Source organism: Phyllostomus discolor, chromosome 8 (assembly GCF_004126475.2).
Source record: "Phyllostomus discolor isolate MPI-MPIP mPhyDis1 chromosome 8, mPhyDis1.pri.v3, whole genome shotgun sequence".
NCBI lineage: Eukaryota > Metazoa > Chordata > Mammalia > Chiroptera > Phyllostomidae > Phyllostomus > Phyllostomus discolor.
The window spans coordinates 72,157,458-72,178,945 of NC_040910.2; the positions used below are offsets into that span (position 1 = coordinate 72,157,458).

The following is a 21,488-nucleotide window of genomic DNA, read 5'->3' on the forward strand; positions in this document are numbered from 1 at the left end:
AGCTGGAGAAGGCCTACAGCAGGATTATTACAGAGCTGTATCCACGTGCAGGGGGTGAGCCAGGACTGTTTGGTGGCTTCCCAGGAGCAGGACACTTCCTGTGCAGGCGCCTCTTCTAGATCATCTTCAAAGAGGGTTACCAAGTACAGACAGTGGTATTTGAAGAGCCCACATTTGAGGCCAGATCAGTGCATAAGTCGTATTTGAACTGTTATGCATTTCTGGGCATTCTGAATCACTGGGTGTGTGTATAAGAGAAATAGGCACTGCTGTATTTTATCACTATGTAAACCAGTGGAAGATAGTTTACATGCTGTGGAATGTACATGTACGTGCATACATACATGTATCATAAAAAACCCAATTCATCAAGCATCATCAGTCTCCTCTCTTGTCTGGCGTCTTCCCTTCCACAAGCATGAGAGATCTTCCCTATTTTAAAAACCCTTTTGTCTGGCCCTTCTTCCTCCTCTAGCCATCATCTGGTTTCCTTCTCTGCTCTCAAAGTTAGCCTTCTCCAGTGAGGGTGCTGCCTGCACGCATAGCCATCACTTCCCCATTACTCTGTCTCTTCCTTCTGCTCTCAAAACTGCAGTTCCCGCAGGGGTTCCTAGTGGTTTCCTAGGCATTCGGACCAGTGCTGGTTTTCTCTGTCCTCTTGGATTGTCTCCTCCTCAGGTGGCTGTTCCTCAGAGGCTACCCTTGGCTCTTTTATTTTTCTCCTTGTGCCCTCTCCCTGGACATCTTTTTTTTTTTAGGATTTTTATTTATTTACTTTTAGAGAGAGGGAAGGAAGGGAGAAAGAGAGAGAAACATCAGTGTGTGAGAGAAACACCAGCCAGTTGCCTCTCGCATGCCCCCATCTGGGTACCAGGCCCCAACCCAGGCATGTGCCCTGACTGGGAATCAAACTTGCGACCTTTCACTTTGTGGGACAACACCCAACCAACCAAGCTACACCAGTTGGGTGGACATCTTGTCTCCTGTCTCCAGCTCTCACACTGGTGACTGTCCTCTAAATGTTTACCTCCAGACCTTTGTTTCTTTTTTTTTTTTTTAAGATTTTATTTATTTATTTATTTTTTTTTAGGGAGGGAAGGGAGGGAGAGAGGGGGACAGAGAGAGAGAGAGAGAGAGAGAGAAAGAGAGAGAGAAACATCAATGTGCGGTTGCTGGGGGTTATGGCCTGCAACCCAGGAATGTACCCTGGCTGGGAATCGAACCTGGGACACTCAGACCTTTGTTTCTAACTGTCTGATAGACATTTACTTCTTTTTTTTTAAAGATTGCATTTATGTATTTTTATTTTATTTTTTTTATAGTTTATTGATTATGCTATTACAGTTGTCCCATTTTCCCCCTTCACTCCCCTCCACCTTATACGCCCTCTCCCACCCATATCCCCCCCTTTAGTCATGTCCATGTGTCGTACTTATAAGTTCTTTAGCTTCTAGATTTCCCATACTATTCTTACCCTCCCCCTGTCTATTTTCAACCTACCATCTATGCTACTTATTCTCTGTACCTTTTCCCCCTCTCTCCTCCCACTCCCCTGTTGCTAACCCTCCATGTGATCTCCATTTCTGTGGTTCTGTTCCTGTTCTAGTTGGTTGCTTAGTTTCTTTTGGTTTTGCTTTAGGTGTGGTTGTTAATAATTGTGAGTTTGCTGTCCTTTTAATATACATGTTTTTTTTCTTGATCTTCTTTTCTTAGATAAGTCCCTTTAACATTTCATATAAGAAGGGCTTGGTGATGATGAACTCCTTTAACTGAACCTTATCTGAGAAGCACTTTATCTGCCCTTCCATTCTAAATGAAAGCTTTGCTAGATAGATTAATCTGGGATATAGGTCCTTGTCTTTCATGACTTGGAATATTTCTTTCCAGCCCCTTCTTGCCTGTAAGGTCTCTTGAGAAATCAGCTGACAGTCTGATGGGAACTCCTTTGTAGGTTACTGTCCCCTTATCTCTTGCTGCTTCTAGGATTCTCTCCTTTATTTTTACCTTGGCTAATGTAATTATGATGTGCCTTGGTGTGTTTCTTCTTGGGTCCAACTTCTTTGGGGCTCTCTGAGCTTCCTGGATCTCCTGAAAGTCTATTTCCTTTGCCAGAATGGGGAAGTTCTCCTTTATTATTTGTTCAAATATGTGTTCAATCTGTTGCTTTTCCTCTTCCCCTTCTGTTACCCCTATAATTCAGATGTTGGAACGTTTAAAGATGTCCTGGAAGTTCCTAAGCTTCTCCTCATTTTTTTGAATTCTTATTTCTCCATTCTTTCCTGTTTGGTTGTTTTTTTCTTCTTTCTGGTCCACTCTATTGTTTTGAGTCCCAGTTTCCTTCCCATCACTATTGGTTCTCCGTGCATCTTCCTTCATCTCTTTTATGGTAACCTGCATTTTTTTCATCTAATTTGCACCCAAAATCAACCAATTCTGTTGATTTGGGTGCAGATCAACAGAATTGGTCACCAATTCTGATCAAGCTTCTTGATCACCATTGTTTTGAACTGTGCATCTGATAGATTGGCTATCTCTTAGTCGCTCAAAAGGATGAGTTCTGGGACATTGATCTGTTCTTCTCTTTGAGACATTTCTCTCTTTCTGTCTCTCTCTCTCTTTTTTTTTTTTTTGGTCTGGTCGCTCCTGTTATGGTGAGGGGCGGGGCCTTAGGTGTTCACGGGGACTGGCACCCCAGTTGCTAGATTGTGACATTGTATGTGGGGGTGGGGTGGGGGGGAACAATGGCGGTAGCTCCGTTCTCCTGGGACCTCAGTCCCTCTCTGGGATCCTGGGTTGCGCACTCTGCCCTGGTCCACAGTTGCCACCTCACTGGGTCTGCCAGCTGTCACTTGCGTACTCAGGGTCCACCTGCTGCAACCTTGTGCACCCCAGATGCCTTATGCGCCCAGTTCTCCCTGTTCTCTGGTCACCGCAACCTGCGCCCGGCTGCTCCTCTCCGCCCCTCCTATGGGTCTAGATGAACGGCTCTACTTCGACTTCTTGGCTGTCCGACTTCCATTCAGATAAATTCTCTGTCAGTTTTAGGTGTTATTCTGCCTCTCAATTGTTGTTCTAATCTTGGTTGTGCGTGGAGGTACGGTGTGTCCACCTATGTCTCTGTCTTGCCAGAAGTCCCTATTTATGTATTTTTAGACAGAGGGGAAGGGAAAGACAAAGAGGGAGAGAAGCATCAGTGTGTGGTTGCCTCCTGTGTGCCGCCTACTGGGGACCTGGCCTGCAACCCAGGCATGTGCCCTGACTGGGAATTGAGCTGGCGACCCTTTGGTTCAGAGGCTGGCATTCAGTCCACTGAGCCACACCAACCAGGGCTGATAGACATTTACTTCTGTGCATCCTCTAATATCTCAAACTCAAGATCCAAACCCAAATTGCTGTTGCTTTAGCATGTCATGGCCTTCCCCACCCTTAAATTCCTATCACCAGTTGAAACCTTAGCACCCAAAGCCCAGCTGAGACACCAATTGCTCTGGGAAGTCTGCCTGAGATTTCCAAACTGAATTTAGTTCTGGCCTCTGAAACCATGAAACAGATTTTTTTTACCCAATTTAACTCCCTCTTAGTTTGTGTGAGGAAAATGAGGTCCCAGACAGTTAAATACCTGTTTAGGGACACACAGCTATTGCCAAAGTTCACCCTAGAAAGTCATTCTCCAGTCCTCTTTTCACAATACCAAGTGGTTTCTAATGCCTTGAGTGCTTTTGTCACTCCTGTGCCATATAGCAGCGCACCGCCGTGTGTACACATGGGGCATGGTTAAGGTAGAAGGTCCTCAAAGGACCTTCCATGTTTCTCACATAACACTGAGCTCCTCGTTGTGCCTGATTGAGGAGTCATCACTCAGTTAGTGCTCAATAAATATTTAATGGGTGAATGAAAGAAGAGAAAGTTGCCTTAGAGATTTTCCCTGATTAGGGCCTAGCCCAGTGCAGGGTAGATGCAGACACTCAGAAAATATTTATTGGTAGGCTGGTGACTGGCGCCTTTACCTATCAGGTTCAGAAGTTTGGACTCCTAAGCAGTGGGGAGCCATGCTGGCTCTAGGCAGAAGAGTGAAACTGGGAAAGCACCGTGTTCAGAGGCTTAAATCTGGCACAGCAGCAGAAGGCAGAGTGGTGAGGCAGGAGCTCCAGGAGGGAAAAGAGAAGGGATTGGCCTGGGTGGCAGCTTTAGGAATTGAGAGGAAGGGACAAACAGGGACATGTGAAGGGAGAAAGGACAGGGTGACTGTGACGTGGAGAAGGAAGGAGTGGGCATGCAGAGGAATGGCACAGAGCTGGGGGTTTTGGTGCAGAAAATGGTGTTTCTCTTGAGAAGGGTAAGGGGATCGTCCCTGTGGAGGGTGCTCTGTGGAGGACAGTAGGTCTGTAACTGCTCAGTCACATTCATGGTCTCAGCCTAATTCTCAGAATAACCCTTTCAAGCTAGTGTGGTTATCCTTGCTTGTGGGTCAGAAAACTGGCTTGAAACCATTAAATCAGTATCTGAACCCAGTTCTTTCATTCCTCAGTGCCTCCCAAACATACAGGGAGGAGACAGAGTTGGAGCTAAGATTATAAAATTAAATCTGTTTGTGCTGATTTGAGGTGATAATGGTATATCATTGTGACTCTTAACAGGCCCATCATATTTTAGGTTAGGAGTGTCTAGAAAATTGTGACCATATGTCCTTTTTCCTTGTCTCCATCCACCTAGAAAGAACTAAATCAGACACAAAAAAGGACTTGCCAGCAGTCAGAGGCCCCAAAATGGACAAGCCCTTCCTCGGGGAGATTTTTAGGGAACTGGATTCCTTTTCTTTAAGTCTAGATTTGCAGACAGAATACCTTCCTCCAGGTGCCTTGCATCTCTCAGGTTCAGACAGACCTCTCATTGGCCCCACACTGCAGTGGCAATATCTTCCTTTCCGATGGGGCCTGCCGTTTTCTTAGACCCGTTCAAGGTTGTTTGTTTGTTTGTTTGTTTGTTTGTTTGTTTTAAAAGGAACTTCAGCTGGAGCTAAATAATTGAACATAGAACCACAAAATACCTGGTTTGGTCAGCCCAGACCCCTTCAGACCACGTAGAAGGAATCCTCTTCTACTTTCAGGTCTTCCCTGGAGCAGGTTTGGGACGTTCTTTCAGGCCACTCTGGGCTGGGCTCTGGGTTAGGTGGGTGCTGGACACTGGTAAACAAGGAGGACCTCCCTTTTGGGAATTTGTAGACAAGTAAGTACACAGTTACAGTGCATGGTAGTATGTGCTCTGAGAGGGCAAGTACATTTCTAGCACTCCAGTTCCCATCTCTGAGAAGATGGACAGAGACACTGTACAGTGAGGATGTTCTAAGAAAGGCCTTGGGCTGGTCTCTGCCTGGTCTCCAGCCTTGCCCAAGGTATGTTCTGTGTTCTTGCTTCAGTGGATGCAGAATGAAGGATTCTTTTGATTTGTTTGGGTTTGTTTTGTTTTTGTTTTAAGATTTTATTATTTCTAGAGAGTAATAAAGGGAGTAATAAAGAGGGGAAGGGAGGGAGAAAGAGGGAGAGAAAGCAGTGTGCCAGAGATACATGGATCAGTTGCCTCTTACACGGCCTGCAACCCAGGCATGTGTTCTGACCGAGTATTGAACTGGCGACCCTTTGGTGTGCAGGCTGGCACTCAATTCATGGAGCCACACAATTCAGGGCTTGTTTTGTTTGTTTGTTTGTTGTTTGTTTGTTTTTTGTTTTGTTTTGTTTTTAGAAATCCTATATTGGTTTTCAAAGCCAGGGAGAAAGGAGTTTTAGATTATGTATTTTTAGGGTTATCAGCACAGAGGCCCAAGCACTGCCTGGAGAGTTTGTTTCCTAAGTGGCAGCCTCGCTTTGTGCCTGCCCTCTCACCCTGCAGGTGGCCAGAGGGTCTGCCCAGCCTGCAGGAGCGCAGGAGCCAGGCTCGCTCTCAGCTTGCAGCCCCACTTTCCAGCCTCTCTCTCCCTCAAAAAAGAAGCCCTGCCAGGAGGCTGTGGGCGGCTCCAGGCAGCTGCGCTACTCAGCCAGGCTGCCTGCTCTTGGCCCAGCAGGCGATGAGCCTCTTTAGAGGCTTTGTCTGAGCTCTCGGGGCCCTCTCCTCCTGGCACCGCTTGGCTCAGGAAAGCTGGAACTGAAAGTTCTTCCTTCTCATCTGCCCCTCCCAGTGGCCCTCTCACTGACACCTGCCCTCCCTCCCCACCTAGATGTCCTTCCTACCCCTACAAAGGCCACAGACACTGGCTCTGAAGCCCTCAGTCTTGAGAGGACTGGAAAGGGGGAAGTGACAAAAGGGTGGTGGCTCTCCAATTCCAGCTCCCTGCTGGCTTCCCTCATCCCTGCTTTGAAAAGGTTGATAACTGTAAGTAACTCGTACTATACACGCACTGTGTGCCAGGCATGTCCTAAGTGTTTTATGAGCGTTGCTTCATTTAAAGTTGACACCAACCCCAGAGGTGGCCACTCAGCCACCCTGTTTTGCTGATAGGTTACAGGCTTTCAGAGTTTGTCACTGAGTTTAAAATCAGAGCACATCTTTGAAAAGCCAGCTGGGGGCTCTGGCTTCTGTTTTCTCTCATCTCCTTGGGACTTTTCCCATAAAACACAAACTCTGAACCAATCCAGGAGAAGGGTAGAGCTGGCCCTCAGTGCTCCCTCCTGCGGCCCCTCCTGATAACCTAGTCTTCACTCTCCTCGCCTGACTGAACGCCTTCTCCCCTCACTCCCCAGGCTACATGATCTCTTTCTGAAGTCCTGATATCTTACTCTTTCTCTCCCTCTCCCCTCTCCCCCAGGACCCTGCTGGAATCTTTGAGCTGGTAGAGGTGGTTGGCAATGGAACCTACGGACAGGTGTACAAGGTGAGACTCTAATGGTGTGGGAACATGACTGTCTCCCATAGGGCCCTCTCAGGAGGGGTGGAAGAAGTGTATTCCAGGTCAGGAAATTGGAGGGGTTATGGGAGATTGTAGAGGCTGGGGGCTCTGGGGAAAGGGAGAGAAAGGAGAGGGGAATAGAAGTACTGAGGGGAGGAAGCAGCAAGAAGTGGCGTGTTTTTTCTGGCCTTTGCCTGAGTTTAGAGCTATGCCTGGGTGTGGCAGTAGCAGGTCTGGAGTTGAATGGGATATGACAAAGAAACAGATGAAGGCAGAGGGAATGGTATGGGGACATACGTATCAGAACTCACCTGGGAGTTTAGAGTAGAGCTCAGGCCAAAGTAGAGCTTGGGCTCAGGCCCAAGACAACAGAGAAGTCCAGGGCTTAGAGTGGGCGGGATCTGATGAGTGACCTTCTGCAGAGGGGAAGTGGCTTTCTTGAGCTCCCACAGCTGGCCTGCAGCAGGCCTTCTGCTTTTGAGGCTGCCTTTCTCCCACAGAAGTGGTATTTCCTCAGCCACTGATTGCAGCTTTTAGCCTGGCCAGCTCAGCCCTCTCATTGGCCTGATCACTGGTCACACTTGAATGGGGAGGGGGGGGTGGGGCACAGCAGAGAGATGTTCAAGGTGGATGCTGCCCCAGAGCTGGAGGCCCCCAGAACACACACTGGCTTCTTCGTCTCCAGACACGATGCTGGGTCTATTCACAACTCTCTGTGTCTCGGGGGCCTGTTTTTGGGGTCACTGGGACCACCTGCCTTTCTTTTTACCCTTCTTCCATGTAAGCTTTGGTAAACAGGCACCCCCTCCCCCCATTTCCTATCTCTTGCCTAGTTGTTGCCATGGAAATCATAGCTCTGTGTTCTGGGCTGCTTTTCTGGGCTTGGGGTCTTGAATGACTGCTGAGCATAAAAATAATCCATGGCCTGGCAGTACCCATGTTCATCCTCATGAGGGGCTACCTCCCCTCACCCTGCTCTTCCCCAGGAAGCCCAGACTTTCGTGTTCGAGTCCCAGATGGCTCCTGCTAGGAATTTCAGGAGTGGGGGTTGAGGGGGATAGCAGGGCCACGCTGTGGAAGAAGTTCCTTCCCATTAGCCCTGGCAATGGGTCCACTGACACGTGTCAGTTGGCCCTTCCTCGTTTCCCGGAGTTCCCTAAAACCTCAGCTCTGTCTTAATTCTTTCCTGTCAACAACATAAAACACCTGACAGGAGCTGGTGGGGCATCCTGGGAACAGCCTTCTATCCAGAGGGGGCTGGTTGAGGACGCAGCTTGCCTTGCACAGAAGATGGAGAGAGAGAGGCTCGGGCCCTCCCGCCCCGGCTCCCTCCAGCTCCATCTGAGGATGGAGAAGGTATCTCTCACTGCCTGCTCTGACTTTCAAACTGCAGGAAGTCCAAGCCAGAGAGGCTGGGACAGAACATAATGTCTGTCACTCGTTTCTCCCGAGTATTTTAGGGGAGCAGACCCTTCATCTTTATCAAGCACAGAGCTTGGAAATTCATTCTTCGTAGTTTTTCTGCAGCCCAGTTACTCCTGTGACCAAGTCCCTAAACTGAGATGTCCAGCCACCATGAGAGACATTTTCTAAGACAAAAAGCCAAAGGTGTAGCTTCTTCCAGAATCAAGCCCTCCTTGAGTGTGGACCCACATCCCTCTGTGCCTGTCTCTGTCCACAGGGTCGGCACGTCAAGACTGGGCAGCTGGCTGCCATCAAGGTCATGGATGTCACGGAGGTAGGGAGCGGCTCGGGGCAGAGGGAGGGTTGGGGCATGAGAATGGGGCTCACCGCCTCCCACTTGCCTAGGACGAGGAAGAGGAGATCAAACAGGAGATCAACATGTTGAAAAAATACTCTCACCACCGCAACATTGCCACCTACTATGGGGCCTTCATCAAGAAGAGCCCCCCTGGAAATGACGACCAGCTCTGGGTGAGAAGTGTCCTCTAGCCCGTTCCCCTGCCCCCTCCCCCTCGCCCTGTCTGTCTCCAGGCTGCTTGTTTGAAACTCAAGTCAGTGCCCGGAGTCTCCTCGCCAGCCCTCTAGTCAGTCCCACAGCCTCTCCTGTGTATGGATTAAGGGACCTCCTGACCCACACAGAGCCCCCCAACACTTTGCAGCCTCTTGTTCTCTGGGCGTTTTGGTAGCAGGGGTTCTGGGCTTTGCCCCTACTTTTGCCCTCACCAGTACCTTACCCTGGGTCCAGCAGGCACTTCATAGGTAGCAAGCAATGTAATCCTAGCAAGAGCTGGAAGAGACCACAGGGAGGTTAGTTCATGAGTTCTCCTGCACTGGCACAGCTCCTAGGAAAGGAACAGACCAAAATATCTGTGGTAGGCGACAGACGGCTTGGACCCCTCCTGGCAGTGTACAAGCCCTTCTGGATGATTGCCCTAACCAGAGCTCACTGTAGCACTTTTGGCCTCCCTCGAATTCCCACCTGGCTCAGAACATTCCTAATTCCTTCACCCTCCCTACCTGGGCACTGGTGCCAGCTGACTCCTCAGCCTTGTCCTCTCTAGTACTCAGCCAGTCCCAAGGACAGAGCAGCAAGGAACCTGGCCAGGGCTGGGCTGGGGCTGGGGAGGGGGGTGGTGCCAGGGGTCGGAGCTCATGCCACAGCTCCCCTGGCAGCAGTTGCCAAATGAGTGAGTACTTACTGAGCACCTTCTGTGCACCCTGCACAGATAAGTATAAATCAGGGTCCCTGCTTTTGAGGTACTAAAGTCTTTTTGAAGGTACATAGACATACCCATGCACACACACAAATACATTTCATACACACAAGGAAAGGTGAGTGATGTGTCAGGTAGGCTTACCTGCCAACTGTGTAGTCAAGTGAGAGATGCTTGAGGGCCAGTGACCAGGCGCCCCCTTCTGGACCTGTTGGACATTGTCTTCCTGTCATACTAGGCTCAGAAGTGGGACATAGGTAAATTATTCTTGCATATGCAAATGTACCTGTCTTCCTACCTTTTCTGCTTTGGGTGTGGCTTTTAGAAAAGATACCGTGAAAACGTTTGGACAGATGTGCTGGTCACCAGGGGGACTTCCCTTTTGGCACCTGCCTCTGGGTCTCCGTGGTTCTTCCCCAGAGCTGCCGCAGGGAGCTCTCCTCATCTCCCTGCTGTGGCCTTGCCTCTGGGGAGTTTCTCCCAAAGTGCCACCAGGTTCCCTCCTGCAGCTCTCTGGTGGACCCCATGCGCTGTTTGGCCTCTAGCAGACCAGCAGCATTGCTGATTCTGGCCCCTTTCTTGCCTCAGGATGAGAGGCCGTCAAACTTCTTCTGTGAAGGGCCAGATAGTAAATATTTGGGGCTTTTGTGGGTCCTACTGTCTGTCACAACTACTCAGCTCACCCATTGTACCGTGAAAGCAGCCATAGACAGTGTATAAATGAATGGGCATCGCTGTATCCCCAACAGTCTTCATTTAGGACATTCCAATTTACATGTCATATGGTTCTTTACTTTTTGTCAGCCATTTAAAAACGCAAAAACTATGCTTAGCTCATTGACCATAGTTTGCCAACCTTGCTCCAAAGCAGTAGTTCTTAACCACTTTAGGGTTGTGGGTCCCAAAGAGGATCCGATGAGAACATTGGACCACTCCCCAAGGAAAATGCACATACCCTCCTCATCACATCTGCAGTGTCAGGGACTCCTCGGGTTCCTACGCTGGGCACAGACCATCCCCAGACCACCCTCCCTGTCTCTTCCAGCTGTGTTCCCTTCCCCCTGTTCTCCTAGTCTCGGGAAGTTCTCTGGCCTTTGCCAGGGGGTCACGTGGCCCCTCCTTCCCAGCTTATACCAGTCGTGGCCTCAAGGCCTCTGGCTCTCCTCCAGGGGGCTGGAAGAGGAAAGAGGGCTTACCTAACTTCTGCTTTCCCTTTCGGTGCTCCCTGGGACCATAGCTGGTGATGGAGTTCTGTGGTGCTGGTTCCGTGACCGACCTGGTAAAGAACACAAAAGGGAACGCCCTGAAGGAGGACTGTATCGCCTACATCTGCAGGGAGATTCTGCGGGTGAGCGCCAGGCCCCTCCCCTGCCTCCTGCTCCTGGGCCAGCCCCCCTGGAGCTTCTCCCTGGCATGGACCCTCCCTGCACTGAGGAGGAAATGGGATGGCGCCCTCTTTAAGGGGCAGATGGCCAAATCTAGTTGGGGCTGGAGACAGAGTCCTAACTTTGGGGACTCTCAAACTATTTATTGGAGGAGACAGGTACCTCTGTTTCTAAGTTCCACTACTTTTCCGCTTGCAACCGCATCTGCTAGGAATTCCCAGGAGCCACCATGCCAAGGGAGCTCTCCAGAAAAGCTCAGCATGTCCTTGGCAGCATGTGGAGAGGGCCAGCTCCCATTGCCCAGCCCACCCAGACTGATGACTCCCTCCACCCCCTTGTTTTAGTCAGTCCAAGTCTTCTTCTGTCCCACCCCCTCCAGCACCAAGGCTAATTTCTCCTACTCTCCTGCTCCAGGGTCTGGCCCATCTCCACGCCCACAAGGTGATTCACCGAGACATCAAGGGGCAGAACGTACTGCTGACGGAGAATGCCGAGGTCAAGCTAGGTGCGCTGACTCCTTCTGTGCAGATGGGCCCACTCACCTCCAGGACACAGTCCCCTTTTCCCTCTGGTGGTTGAAGCCCGACAACCTGTAGGCTGGGAGGCTTGCTTTCTCATCTCCTCCCTGGCGATGCCTTGCCTTCTGCTGAAAAATCGGTTTTTCCCTTCCTGCTCATTGTGTCCTGTGCAGGTCCTTCTGGGGAGATGGGATGTTTTGATCTGGGATGTTGTCCCATGGTTCTTTCATCTTAGCTTTCTCCTCAAGGTGCAGGAAGACTAGGTTAGGCTCTGCAGGATGTTGATGGGCTGGAAGAGGCTCCAGGGAGTGTCTGAGTAGAGCAAAGACCTTAGCTGCCTTGCTGGGTCCAAGATGAGGGGAGCAGGTGTGACACTGTTATGAGCCCTCCCTCCCTGTCTTCTCAGTGGATTTTGGGGTGAGTGCTCAGTTGGACCGAACTGTGGGCAGGCGAAACACTTTCATTGGGACCCCCTACTGGATGGCACCGGAAGTCATTGCCTGTGATGAGAACCCTGATGCCACCTACGATTACAGGGTACGAAACAGACTGTATGGAGCGTGGAGGCAGCCAAGGGCAGGAAGTGAGATGGGGCAATGGGCAGATTGAAAATATTGGGGGCTTAAGCCGTTTGGGGAACAAAGTGAAGGTCTAATGATGTGAGGGGTCAGCTGTGTGGGGAGCGCTTTGTGGCAGGGCAAGGAGGGAGTACTGGCTGAGTTGGAGGACACGCAGGTTAGCAGAGAGGGGCCTCAGCAGGGGATGTGGGCCAGGAAGTGGTTCTGAAGGGTCCAGGGGTAGCGGTTGAAGACTGTTGTCAGGAACATTGACCTGTGCCTTCTCTCCCCTCCGCAGAGTGACATTTGGTCTCTAGGAATCACAGCCATCGAGATGGCAGAGGGAGCCCCTCGTAAGTGCGGAGTATGGGAGAGAAAGGAGGGCCCAGAAGGTGGCCGTAGGGCAGAGGCAGGCCATGGGAGGTCGTGGTGAGAAGGGCTCCTTTAGTCTCCCAGCATGGCAAAGGGACTGATTGGGTCTCTTCTGTGTCCCAGCTCTCTGTGACATGCATCCCATGCGAGCTCTCTTCCTCATCCCTCGGAACCCGCCACCCAGGCTCAAGTCCAAGAAGTGGTAGGTCTAGGAAGGTCTTTGGACAAGGACCCCCATGATAACCCCCTGCTTCAGGCTTGGGTCTGTACTGTAGGAGAGGTGCTGGGCGGGGCTGGTACTGCAGTACTGCAGCCAGAGGGTTAGGGGGCGCTGGTGTTGGGATATGGAGAAGACAGGAGGGATGTCAAGATAGCTTTTTGATGAATGGGCTCCCCTTTTCCTCCTGTGACACCCCCTTCCAAGGGGGCCCTTCTAGTGTGAGCCATTGTTTCTAGGTCTAAGAAGTTCATCGACTTCATTGACACATGTCTCATCAAGACTTACCTGAGCCGCCCACCAACGGAGCAGCTGCTGAAGTTCCCCTTCATCCGGGACCAGCCCACGGAGCGGCAGGTCCGCATCCAGCTCAAGGACCACATCGACCGGTCTCGGAAAAAGCGAGGCGAGAAAGGTCAGTGGGGGAGGAGGGCGGTGGCAGATCTCAGGACACACTTCAGCCTCTGCTCTTCTTCACCAGCCCTGGCTCCTCCTGGCTCCCATTCCGGCTCCCCTCCCAGACCCCAGTTTTACCTATCCAAAGAGATCGCCTTTCTCAAATGTCCAGCCCTGGAGTGCATTTTCTCTTAGCACCAGTCCAAATCAGTCTTCCACATGACTGTGACCTCCTTACATAAGCTTCCTGTTGAGCACATTCATTTGCGAGTGCACGCACGTTCAGCCACATCCCACCCATTATGGGGTCTAACCTCCATGTCTGTCCAGGCCCAAACCCGAGACCCACCGTCATTCCATTGCTCCAAGGAGGTGGGCAGGGACCCAGGTGCGTGGCCATCCAGACAGACCTTATTGGTTATCCCCATCTGAGGTCTCCCTAGGCCAGGGTGGGGTCTGGGGCACTGAGTGAAGAAACAGCAGTGATCTCCCCCCTGCAGAGGAGACAGAATATGAATACAGCGGCAGCGAAGAGGAAGATGACAGCCATGGAGAGGAAGGCGAGCCAAGGTGGGCTGTTCACAGGTGGAGTTTGAGGGCCATCACGTTCCATCTGAGGGGACACCAGTGGTTCTGGCTTGGGGACTATCTGTCTGGGAATGGTGGGTTAGAGACTCATAAAACAACCTCTGAGTGCTGAGAAGAGGTGGAATAAAGGAGCAAGTGTTGGGGAGAGGGTGATTCGAGGCTGCCGGGTGGGATATCACTGGAGGACCGGGCCCAAGACTGGACAGTGGGGAGAGCAGTTTTCCTGGTCACCTGGGAGTGACCAGAGGCACTCTCTGGTCCAGGTAAAACACCCATTCAGGTGGCTTCCCAGGCATGAGAGTGGGAAATGACTGGGTTCTGACTCCAACCTTCATTGTGCCACCCTGACCCAGCTCCATCATGAACGTGCCCGGCGAGTCCACACTGCGCCGGGAATTTCTCCGGCTCCAGCAAGAGAATAAGAGTAACTCAGAGGCTTTAAAGCAGCAGCAGCAGCAGCTACAGCAGCAGCAGCAGCGAGATCCTGAGGCACACATCAAACACCTCCTGCACCAGCGGCAGCGCCGCATTGAGGAGCAGAAGGAAGAGCGGCGGCGTGTTGAGGAGGTGGGGTGTCTGGGGAGGGCCTGGGCCAGGCCCGGGGAGCAGCCTGTTCTGGTCCCATCCCTGCTTCCACTAGGGCAGTGGGGAGGAGAGGGAGCGAGCCAAGGTTTCCTAACCCCTCTGTTCAGTTTGTGTAGAGAGGGTGTGTCCTCTGTAAGAAGGCGCGCCCCCAGGTACACTGCCTGCTTGGCAGCCCTGTGTGGATGGGTGTGCTATCAGCGTTCCTTTAGAGCAGAACCATTTCTGAAAAGCAATACTGGTTCCCCACGGACAGGACTATCCCTGTCCTTGTTTATACATACTTCCCCCCTTGGTTTGTCTGGCTCCGTTTACCTTAAATTTGGGGGATTTAGAACTCTGCCTGCAAACACTTCAGGCCCCTGGACGTCTTACTGTCAAGCAGTTGTTTTGTCTGAACATAAAAAAGAGGCTTCTGAAGACCCTTCTTTCATCCCTGGCCAGGTGGCATAGTTGGTTGGAGTGTTATCCCCTACATAAAAAGGTAGTGGATTCAATTCCTGGTCAGGGCACAGACGTAGGATGCAGGTTCAGTTCCCGGTTGGGACGCGTATGGGAAGCAACCAATCAATGTTTCTCTCTCACATCGATGTTTCTCTATCTCCCTTTCTCTCTAAAGTGAATAACCATTTTTTTAAAAAGGACCATTTTACTTTTAATTTTTTTTGGCTTACATTTGCTGGAACGGATAGTCTTGTCAGCTGAACTAATGGGACATAGATGGGAGAAATTCATTTTAATAGAGAATATTATTTTTAAATATCTGCAGTTTTTTAAAAAAGATTTTACTCATCCATTTTTAGAGAGAGAGGAAGGGAGGGAGAAAGAGAGGGAAAGAAGCATCAATGTGTGGCTGTCTCTCACACGCCCCCAACCGGGGACCTGGCCACAACCCAGGCATGCACCCCAACTGGGAATCAAACCAGCGACCCTTTGGTTCACAGGCCAGCACTCAATCCACTGAGCCACACCAGCCAGTGCGCTGCAGTTTTTTTTTAACACCATCAGTACCAGTTTAAAAGATACTTGTATCTGTATAAAGATATATTTAAATGTATTTATTTATTTTTCAGGGGAGCATGGTGGGAAAGGCAAGGTATAGGTTGATTTTAAAAATGCCTTAAGTGGTCCTGACTGGTGTGGCTCAGTGGGTTGGGTGTCATCCCACAAACCCCAAAAGGTTGCCGGTTTGATTCCCAGTAGGGCACATGCCTGAGCTTAGGTCCCTGGCTGAAAATGTGTGAAAGGCAACCAATCAATGTTTCTCTTGCATACTGATGTTCCCCTTCCTCTCTTTCTCCCTTCCTTCCCCTTGCCCTAAAAATAAATAAATCTTTTTTTTTTAATGTCCTTGGGTGAGGATAAAAAAATATTTTTGGAATGGGTCATGAACATTCATAACTTTATTTTAGGATGAAAAAAATATTTTAATGCTTTTAAAATGCAAATGCCTTAAGTGTCCTGGCCTGGTGATTTAGTTGGTTGAAGCATCATCCTATACAACAAAAGATTGCGGGTTTGATTCCCAGTCAGGGTGTGTGTACAGGAGGCAGCCAATCATTGTTTCTCCCTCTTTGTCTCTTCTTTCCTCTCTCTAAAATCAATAAACATGTCCTCCAGTGAGGATTAAAATATATGTGTGAATGTGTGTGTGTGTGTGTGTATACATATACACATGTATACATACATATATATGCATTAAATGATAAAAATTTTTGTTGAAACAATTATATGACTTCAAAGTTCACAGAGAACAAACTTAACAAAAAAGTAATAGAAGCATCTACAGCATCTGTGTACTGCTCCCCAAAGCAGGCCACAATCTTTGTTGAACAAAAAATAATCTGCAAGAAAACCTGCTACCAGAGAATGCAGTGCAGATTTTTTTGAGTAAATACTGTTCTCAGATAGTTGAGGGGCAGAAAAATTGCGTCTCCCAGGGTGTTTCCTGGAGCGGGCCTGCCAGGCCAGGGTGTAGAGAATGGCAGTGAAGTTCCCCCAACTGTAATGGCCTCTTAGGGCTTCTTCTCTTTTCTTTTTCTTTTTTTTTTTTTCTGTAACTTTCCCTTTGTTTCTCTTTCTGAACTTGAAAGGTCCTTCTAAAGAACTTCCTTTTACTTTTGCTTAGATTTGTTGAGAAGTACTGTCTTTACAGTTGTACTGATTGGAGGTGGGTGGGAGAAATTCATTTTAATACAGGTCTTTTCCTTTTTCTTTTTTTGGCCGGAGGGGAGGGGTCAGGGGCTGCAGGCTCTTTGGTCAGAAAGACTGGGAAAGTGAAGTGCAACCTGAGCTACCAATGTTTGTTTGCCAAGGAGCTGGCCAAGTGCCTCTCCTCTTGGTTGCCCTTCTGTGCATGGGCACCTGCTGCCCTCTTGTGGCCAAAGGCTATGGTTACAGTCCACTATTTGGATTTACAGATTGAGAGGCCAAGAGTATTGAAGGGTTTGTTGTTGACTCTGTTTTTTGGTGGGAAAATGGATAGCGGAGGTGTTATCCAGTGTGGCCAGCTGCTTAGTCTCTCTGGTCCCAAGCCTATTGCTACCTTGGACAAGTAATGTTTCCCAAGCCAAATCCCTGTGGGCTTCTGTGTAGGGTAGGTAGGTTTGTAGAACCAAGTTGAAGCCATTCTCTCTCACCATCATCCCTAGTGAGAAGGAGACCTGCCCTGACTATTCTGCAAGGGTTCCCTTTCCAGGAGATGTCCGGGAGTGGGCTGGGGTCCCTCCTTGCAAGGCTGTCTTGAGTGTACAGAGCAGCCCTTAAGACCACACCTCTTTTCACCCACAGCAACAGCGGCGGGAAAGGGAGCAGCGAAAGCTGCAGGAGAAGGAGCAGCAACGGCGGCTGGAGGACATGCAGGCCCTGAGGCGGGAGGAGGAGAGGCGGCAAGCCGAGCGGGAGCAGGTACAGCGCCCCCAGCACACACTGCACACACCCCTTCCCTCCCCTGGCCACCCCGCCCGCTCCTGCTGCCTGCCTCCCTGCTCCCCAGTACCCTTTCCTCCTTCTTTCCCTAACCCTAGATTCCTCCTATCTTTTCTAGCTTCACTCTTTCTCTCTGTTTTCTCCCACCCTTCAACCCCCAACCCTGGCTCCCTGCCCTCCTCCTGTCTCTGTGCCTTCATTCCCCATCTCTTGGCCCATCCCCAACTCCTCTCCCCTGCACCTTCTCTCATGGGCCCTCCACCCTGACTTCCTCCTCATTCCCTGCCCTCTTTGGGGTTCATCCCATCCCCGTCCTCTCTATTGCTCTTCCCTGCTGTCCTTCTCATCCTGCCCGCACTGATCCCTTCCTCCTCCTCCAACTCCTTCGCCGCCGCTGCCTTTTCCTCTTTCCCTGCCCTTTGCCCCCCACCCCACCCCCACCCCCCAGGAATATATTCGTCACAGGCTAGAGGAGGAGCAGCGACAGCTCGAGATCCTTCAGCAACAGCTGCTCCAGGAACAGGCCCTACTGCTGGTAACGGGGTCCCCCAGCTTCCTCTGGGAAGATGCATATTCAGAGCTTCTCTGTGGAATGGGATGGAAACACTTCAGGGGAGGGGACTCACCCAGGCATCAAGGGAAGACATCTCTCTAGGCAGGAGAAAAGAAAGGGCATGCCGACTCTAACTTCCAGGGCTACACCTTGCTGAGCCCTTTCTTCCTACCCTTGGGCCCAGGAATACAAGCGGAAGCAGCTGGAGGAGCAGCGGCAGTCAGAGCGTCTGCAGAGGCAACTGCAGCAGGAGCATGCCTACCTCAAGTCTCTGCAGCAGCAGCAGCAGCAGCAGCAGCTTCAGAAGCAGCAGCAGCAGCAAGTTCTTCCTGGGGATAGGAAGCCCCTGTACCATTACAGTCGGGGCATTAACCCCGCTGACAAGCCAGCCTGGGCCCGAGAGGTACTCACTGCCTCTTTTGCCACCTGGGACACCATCTTCCCAGTCTCACTGCCTGAGGCTGTACTGTGAGAAGCAGTCATTCCACACTGGCGGACACTGAGAAGGGGAAAGGGGTGCTCTACACAGGCGTGAGGGTTGGAGTGGTAGGGCAGGTAGGGACCTAAATTTTGAGAGCAGAGAAACAGAAGCTGGTCTGCTTGGCACCCTTCGTATTGCAGGTAGAAGAGAGAACAAGGATGAACAAGCAGCAGAACTCTCCCTTGGCCAAGACCAAGCCAGGCGGCACAGGGCCTGAGCCCCCCATCCCCCAGGCCTCCCCTGGACCCCCAGGGCCACTTTCCCAAACTCCTCCTATGCAGAGGCCGGTGGAGCCCCAGGAGGGACCACACAAGGTAAGTCTCTTCCCATTCCTGGCTTAACACACAGACGTAGGGAGCTTTGTTAGGCACAGGCGCGCGCGCACACACACACACACACACACACACACACACAACATCCTTAGCCGGGGATCATAGACCTCGTGATGCATGGGCAGAGGCATCACCTGCTCACTGCTGTATATCTCTTCCTGCATCTTACCTATTCTCAGGCTCTAGGAGCCCCTTTCATTCAAAGGAAAATTGGAAGCTGGAGGCTTTACTTGCCCCTTCCTCTCAGCCCAGGCCCCAGCTCACAAGTGGGGATGTGCAGAGTGGACAGCCCACCCTCCCTGGTCTCTCCCTGCAGAGCCTGGTGGCACACCGGGTCCCGCTGAAGCCATATGCAGCACCTGTACCCCGATCCCAGTCCCTGCAGGACCAGCCTACCCGAAACCTGGCTGCCTTCCCAGCTTCTCATGACCCCGACTCTGCTGCCCCCACGCCCACTGCCACGCCCAGTCCCCGAGGAGCTGTCATCCGCCAGAATTCAGACCCCACCTCGGAAGGGCCTGGCCCCAGCCCCAGCCCGAACCCCCCAGCCTGGGTCCGGCAAGATAATGAGGCCCCACCCAAGGTAAGGACAGTCCTGTGGGACCCAGAAACAGCAGAGAAATACAGCTGAGCCTTAAACAATGTGGAGGTTTGGGGCACTGACCCCCTGAACAAATAATCTAAGTGTAACTTTTAACTGTCCTAAAACTTAATTACTAACAGCACGCTGTTGGCCAGAAACCTTACCAATAACATAGACAGTTGGTTAATACCCATCTTGTATTTTATGTATATCATATTACTGCATAGTAAAGTAAATTAGAGGGAAGAGAGTGTTACTAAGAGAATCACAAGGAAGAGAAAATACGTTTACAGTACTGTACATTTTCTTGAAAAACATCCACATATAAGTGGACCTGCGCAGTTCAAACCCATGTTGTTTGAGGGCCAACTACAGTAAGAGAAGAAATGGAGGGTGAGCGGGGGTACAGCGTGGTAGAGGTGGGTTTGGGGTTAGAAGGGAGGAGAAAGGCAAGGCACCCACCATGACCCCCATCCTGAAGAGGGTACCCATCTGGGGGCACACAAAGGGCTTGTGGTGAGTGCAGGAGTGGAAGAATGCACAGCGTGTTTGGGAAGCGCTAGGGGCAGACTTCCTGGGTTGGAATTCCAGCTCTGCCATTCCTAACTTCATGAGCCCGGACAAACTCATTAGCTTCCCTGAGCTTAGCTTACTTCATAAAAGCAAGGAAAGCACCTTTCAGAGCCTCAGTGTGAATGAAATGTTTATGGCTTCCAGCATAGTGCCAGCACCAAGCACACTGACTCCTGTTTGTTCTCTCCTCAGGTGCCTCAGAGGACCTCATCTATCGCCACTGCCCTTAACACCAGTGGGGCCGGAGGGTCTCGGCCAGCCCAGGCTGTTCGTGCCAGGTAACACCTGGGTGAAGTCCGGTGGCAGGCTAGGGAGTGGGGTGGGGGCAGAGGGGAGTTTGCCAGGTTACCCATTTAGGGGTGGGCAAGCCCAAACCCAGTCACCTCAGCCCCCTCCCTGCCCTCGCCCCCGGCACCCCTGTGCTCCATTCACAGACCTCGCAGCAACTCCGCCTGGCAAATCTATCTGCAAAGGAGGGCAGAGCGGGGGAGCCCCAAGCCTCCAGGGCCCCCCGCTCAGCCTCCTGGCCCGCCCAACGCCTGTAGGTAATGGAGTTGTCCCCCCCGCTCACTCCCACCCTCACTTCTGTCAGCTGCCTCCCCTGGTGATGGCTCCCTCTGCAGTGCGGCTCAGCCCCCCCTCCAGGGAGGGGAGCACTGTGTCTCCCTGACCCTGTCTCTGCTCTCCCACAGTAACCCCGACCTCAGAAGAAGTGACCCTGGCTGGGAGCGCTCGGACAGTGTCCTCCCCGGCTCTCATGGGCACCTCCCCCAGGCCGGCTCTCTGGAGCGGAACCGTGTGGGAGGTATGTGAGCTTTGCCTGGTCGCCTGCTCTGAGGCCTGGACATAGTCTCCCACAGGGTGGGTCCTGCCCTTGGCAGCTAAGGCCTGAGATACCGTCAGAGGTAGCACAGGGGCTGGACTGGGCTGGGCACGGACCTGTGGGGCTCAAGCCTGAGAGGTCATCCCAAGGTGTGGGGGTTTTTTCACCCCAAAGGTTTTCTTATTTTTAGAGAGAGGAGAAGGGAGAGAGAAAGAGGGAGAGAAACATCAGGCACCTGGCCTACAACCCAGGCACGTACCCTGACCTGGGAATCGAACCAGAGACCCTTTGGTCGGCGGGATGATGTCCAACCCACTGAGCTGCACCAGCCAGGGTGCAGGATGTGGGTTTGAAGTCATCCCCTGTCCAGGTGTCAGTGACCTGCCTTCTCTCACCACGCCATATCCAGCCTCTTCCAAACTGGACAGCTCCCCAGTGCTGTCCCCTGGAAACAAAGCCAAGCCTGATGACCACCGCTCACGGCCAGGCCGGCCCGCAGTAAGTCAGCAGGTGGCAGCTGTGGCCCCGCCTTCTCTGGTCCAGGACTTCGGGGCCAGCTCTGGAATCTCAAGCCTGGGTGCCAGGGGCGGGGGCTTCGTTACTCTGTGTGAGAGGAGGGGCTGCGGGATTCCAGATGTACTTCTCAGTTACTAACCTTTGTTAACCTCTCTCCTGCCTCTTCCTGGCTGCCCTTCTTTCCCTGTGGCCCCTCCCAGAGCTATAAGCGAGCCATTGGTGAGGTTAGTGAGAAGGCACCTGCTTGCGGGAGCCCCTCCTGTGATCCTGCCCCTTCTCCTCTGGCATCCTTTGTGCCCCTGCCCTCTCCCATCCCCTCCTCACGCAGCCTCTCTCCTGCAGGATTTCGTGTTGCTGAAGGAGCGGACCCTGGATGAGGCCCCTCGGCCTCCCAAGAAGGCCATGGACTACTCATCATCCAGCGAGGAGGTGGAGAGCAGTGAGGATGATGACGAGGAAAGCAATGGCGAACCATCAGAGGGCAGCAGAGACACCCCTGGGGCCCGGTATGGGGGCACTCCCACAT

The 21,488-nt window shown here is 51.7% G+C and overlaps 1 protein-coding gene across 18 annotated transcripts in view; it reads left to right on the forward strand.

Annotated features, from left to right (window-relative positions):
* MINK1 (misshapen like kinase 1) overlaps window positions 1-21,488 on the forward strand; it is a 64,701-nt gene that overhangs the window by 38,826 nt on the left and 4,387 nt on the right. For 2 of the 18 annotated variants that reach the window (XM_028534258.2, XM_036033178.1), the window contains exons 2-23: window positions 6,800-6,865; window positions 8,562-8,618; window positions 8,690-8,815; window positions 10,796-10,906; window positions 11,358-11,448; window positions 11,868-11,998; window positions 12,317-12,371; window positions 12,514-12,592; window positions 12,847-13,022; window positions 13,504-13,573; window positions 13,945-14,158; window positions 16,964-17,080; window positions 17,550-17,636; window positions 17,839-18,057; window positions 18,276-18,449; window positions 18,784-19,050; window positions 19,816-19,901; window positions 20,058-20,168; window positions 20,316-20,428; window positions 20,856-20,944; window positions 21,163-21,186; window positions 21,305-21,468. In XM_028534258.2, coding sequence (XP_028390059.1) covers window positions 6,800-6,865; window positions 8,562-8,618; window positions 8,690-8,815; window positions 10,796-10,906; window positions 11,358-11,448; window positions 11,868-11,998; window positions 12,317-12,371; window positions 12,514-12,592; window positions 12,847-13,022; window positions 13,504-13,573; window positions 13,945-14,158; window positions 16,964-17,080; window positions 17,550-17,636; window positions 17,839-18,057; window positions 18,276-18,449; window positions 18,784-19,050; window positions 19,816-19,901; window positions 20,058-20,168; window positions 20,316-20,428; window positions 20,856-20,944; window positions 21,163-21,186; window positions 21,305-21,468 — 2,627 coding nt within the window. The remainder of the gene's footprint in view (window positions 1-6,799; window positions 6,866-8,561; window positions 8,619-8,689; window positions 8,816-10,795; window positions 10,907-11,357; window positions 11,449-11,867; window positions 11,999-12,316; window positions 12,372-12,513; window positions 12,593-12,846; window positions 13,023-13,503; window positions 13,574-13,944; window positions 14,159-16,963; window positions 17,081-17,549; window positions 17,637-17,838; window positions 18,058-18,275; window positions 18,450-18,783; window positions 19,051-19,815; window positions 19,902-20,057; window positions 20,169-20,315; window positions 20,429-20,855; window positions 20,945-21,162; window positions 21,187-21,304; window positions 21,469-21,488) is intronic. The other 16 variants (XM_028534265.2, XM_028534266.2, XM_028534260.2 and 13 more) reach the window with 11 other exon arrangements.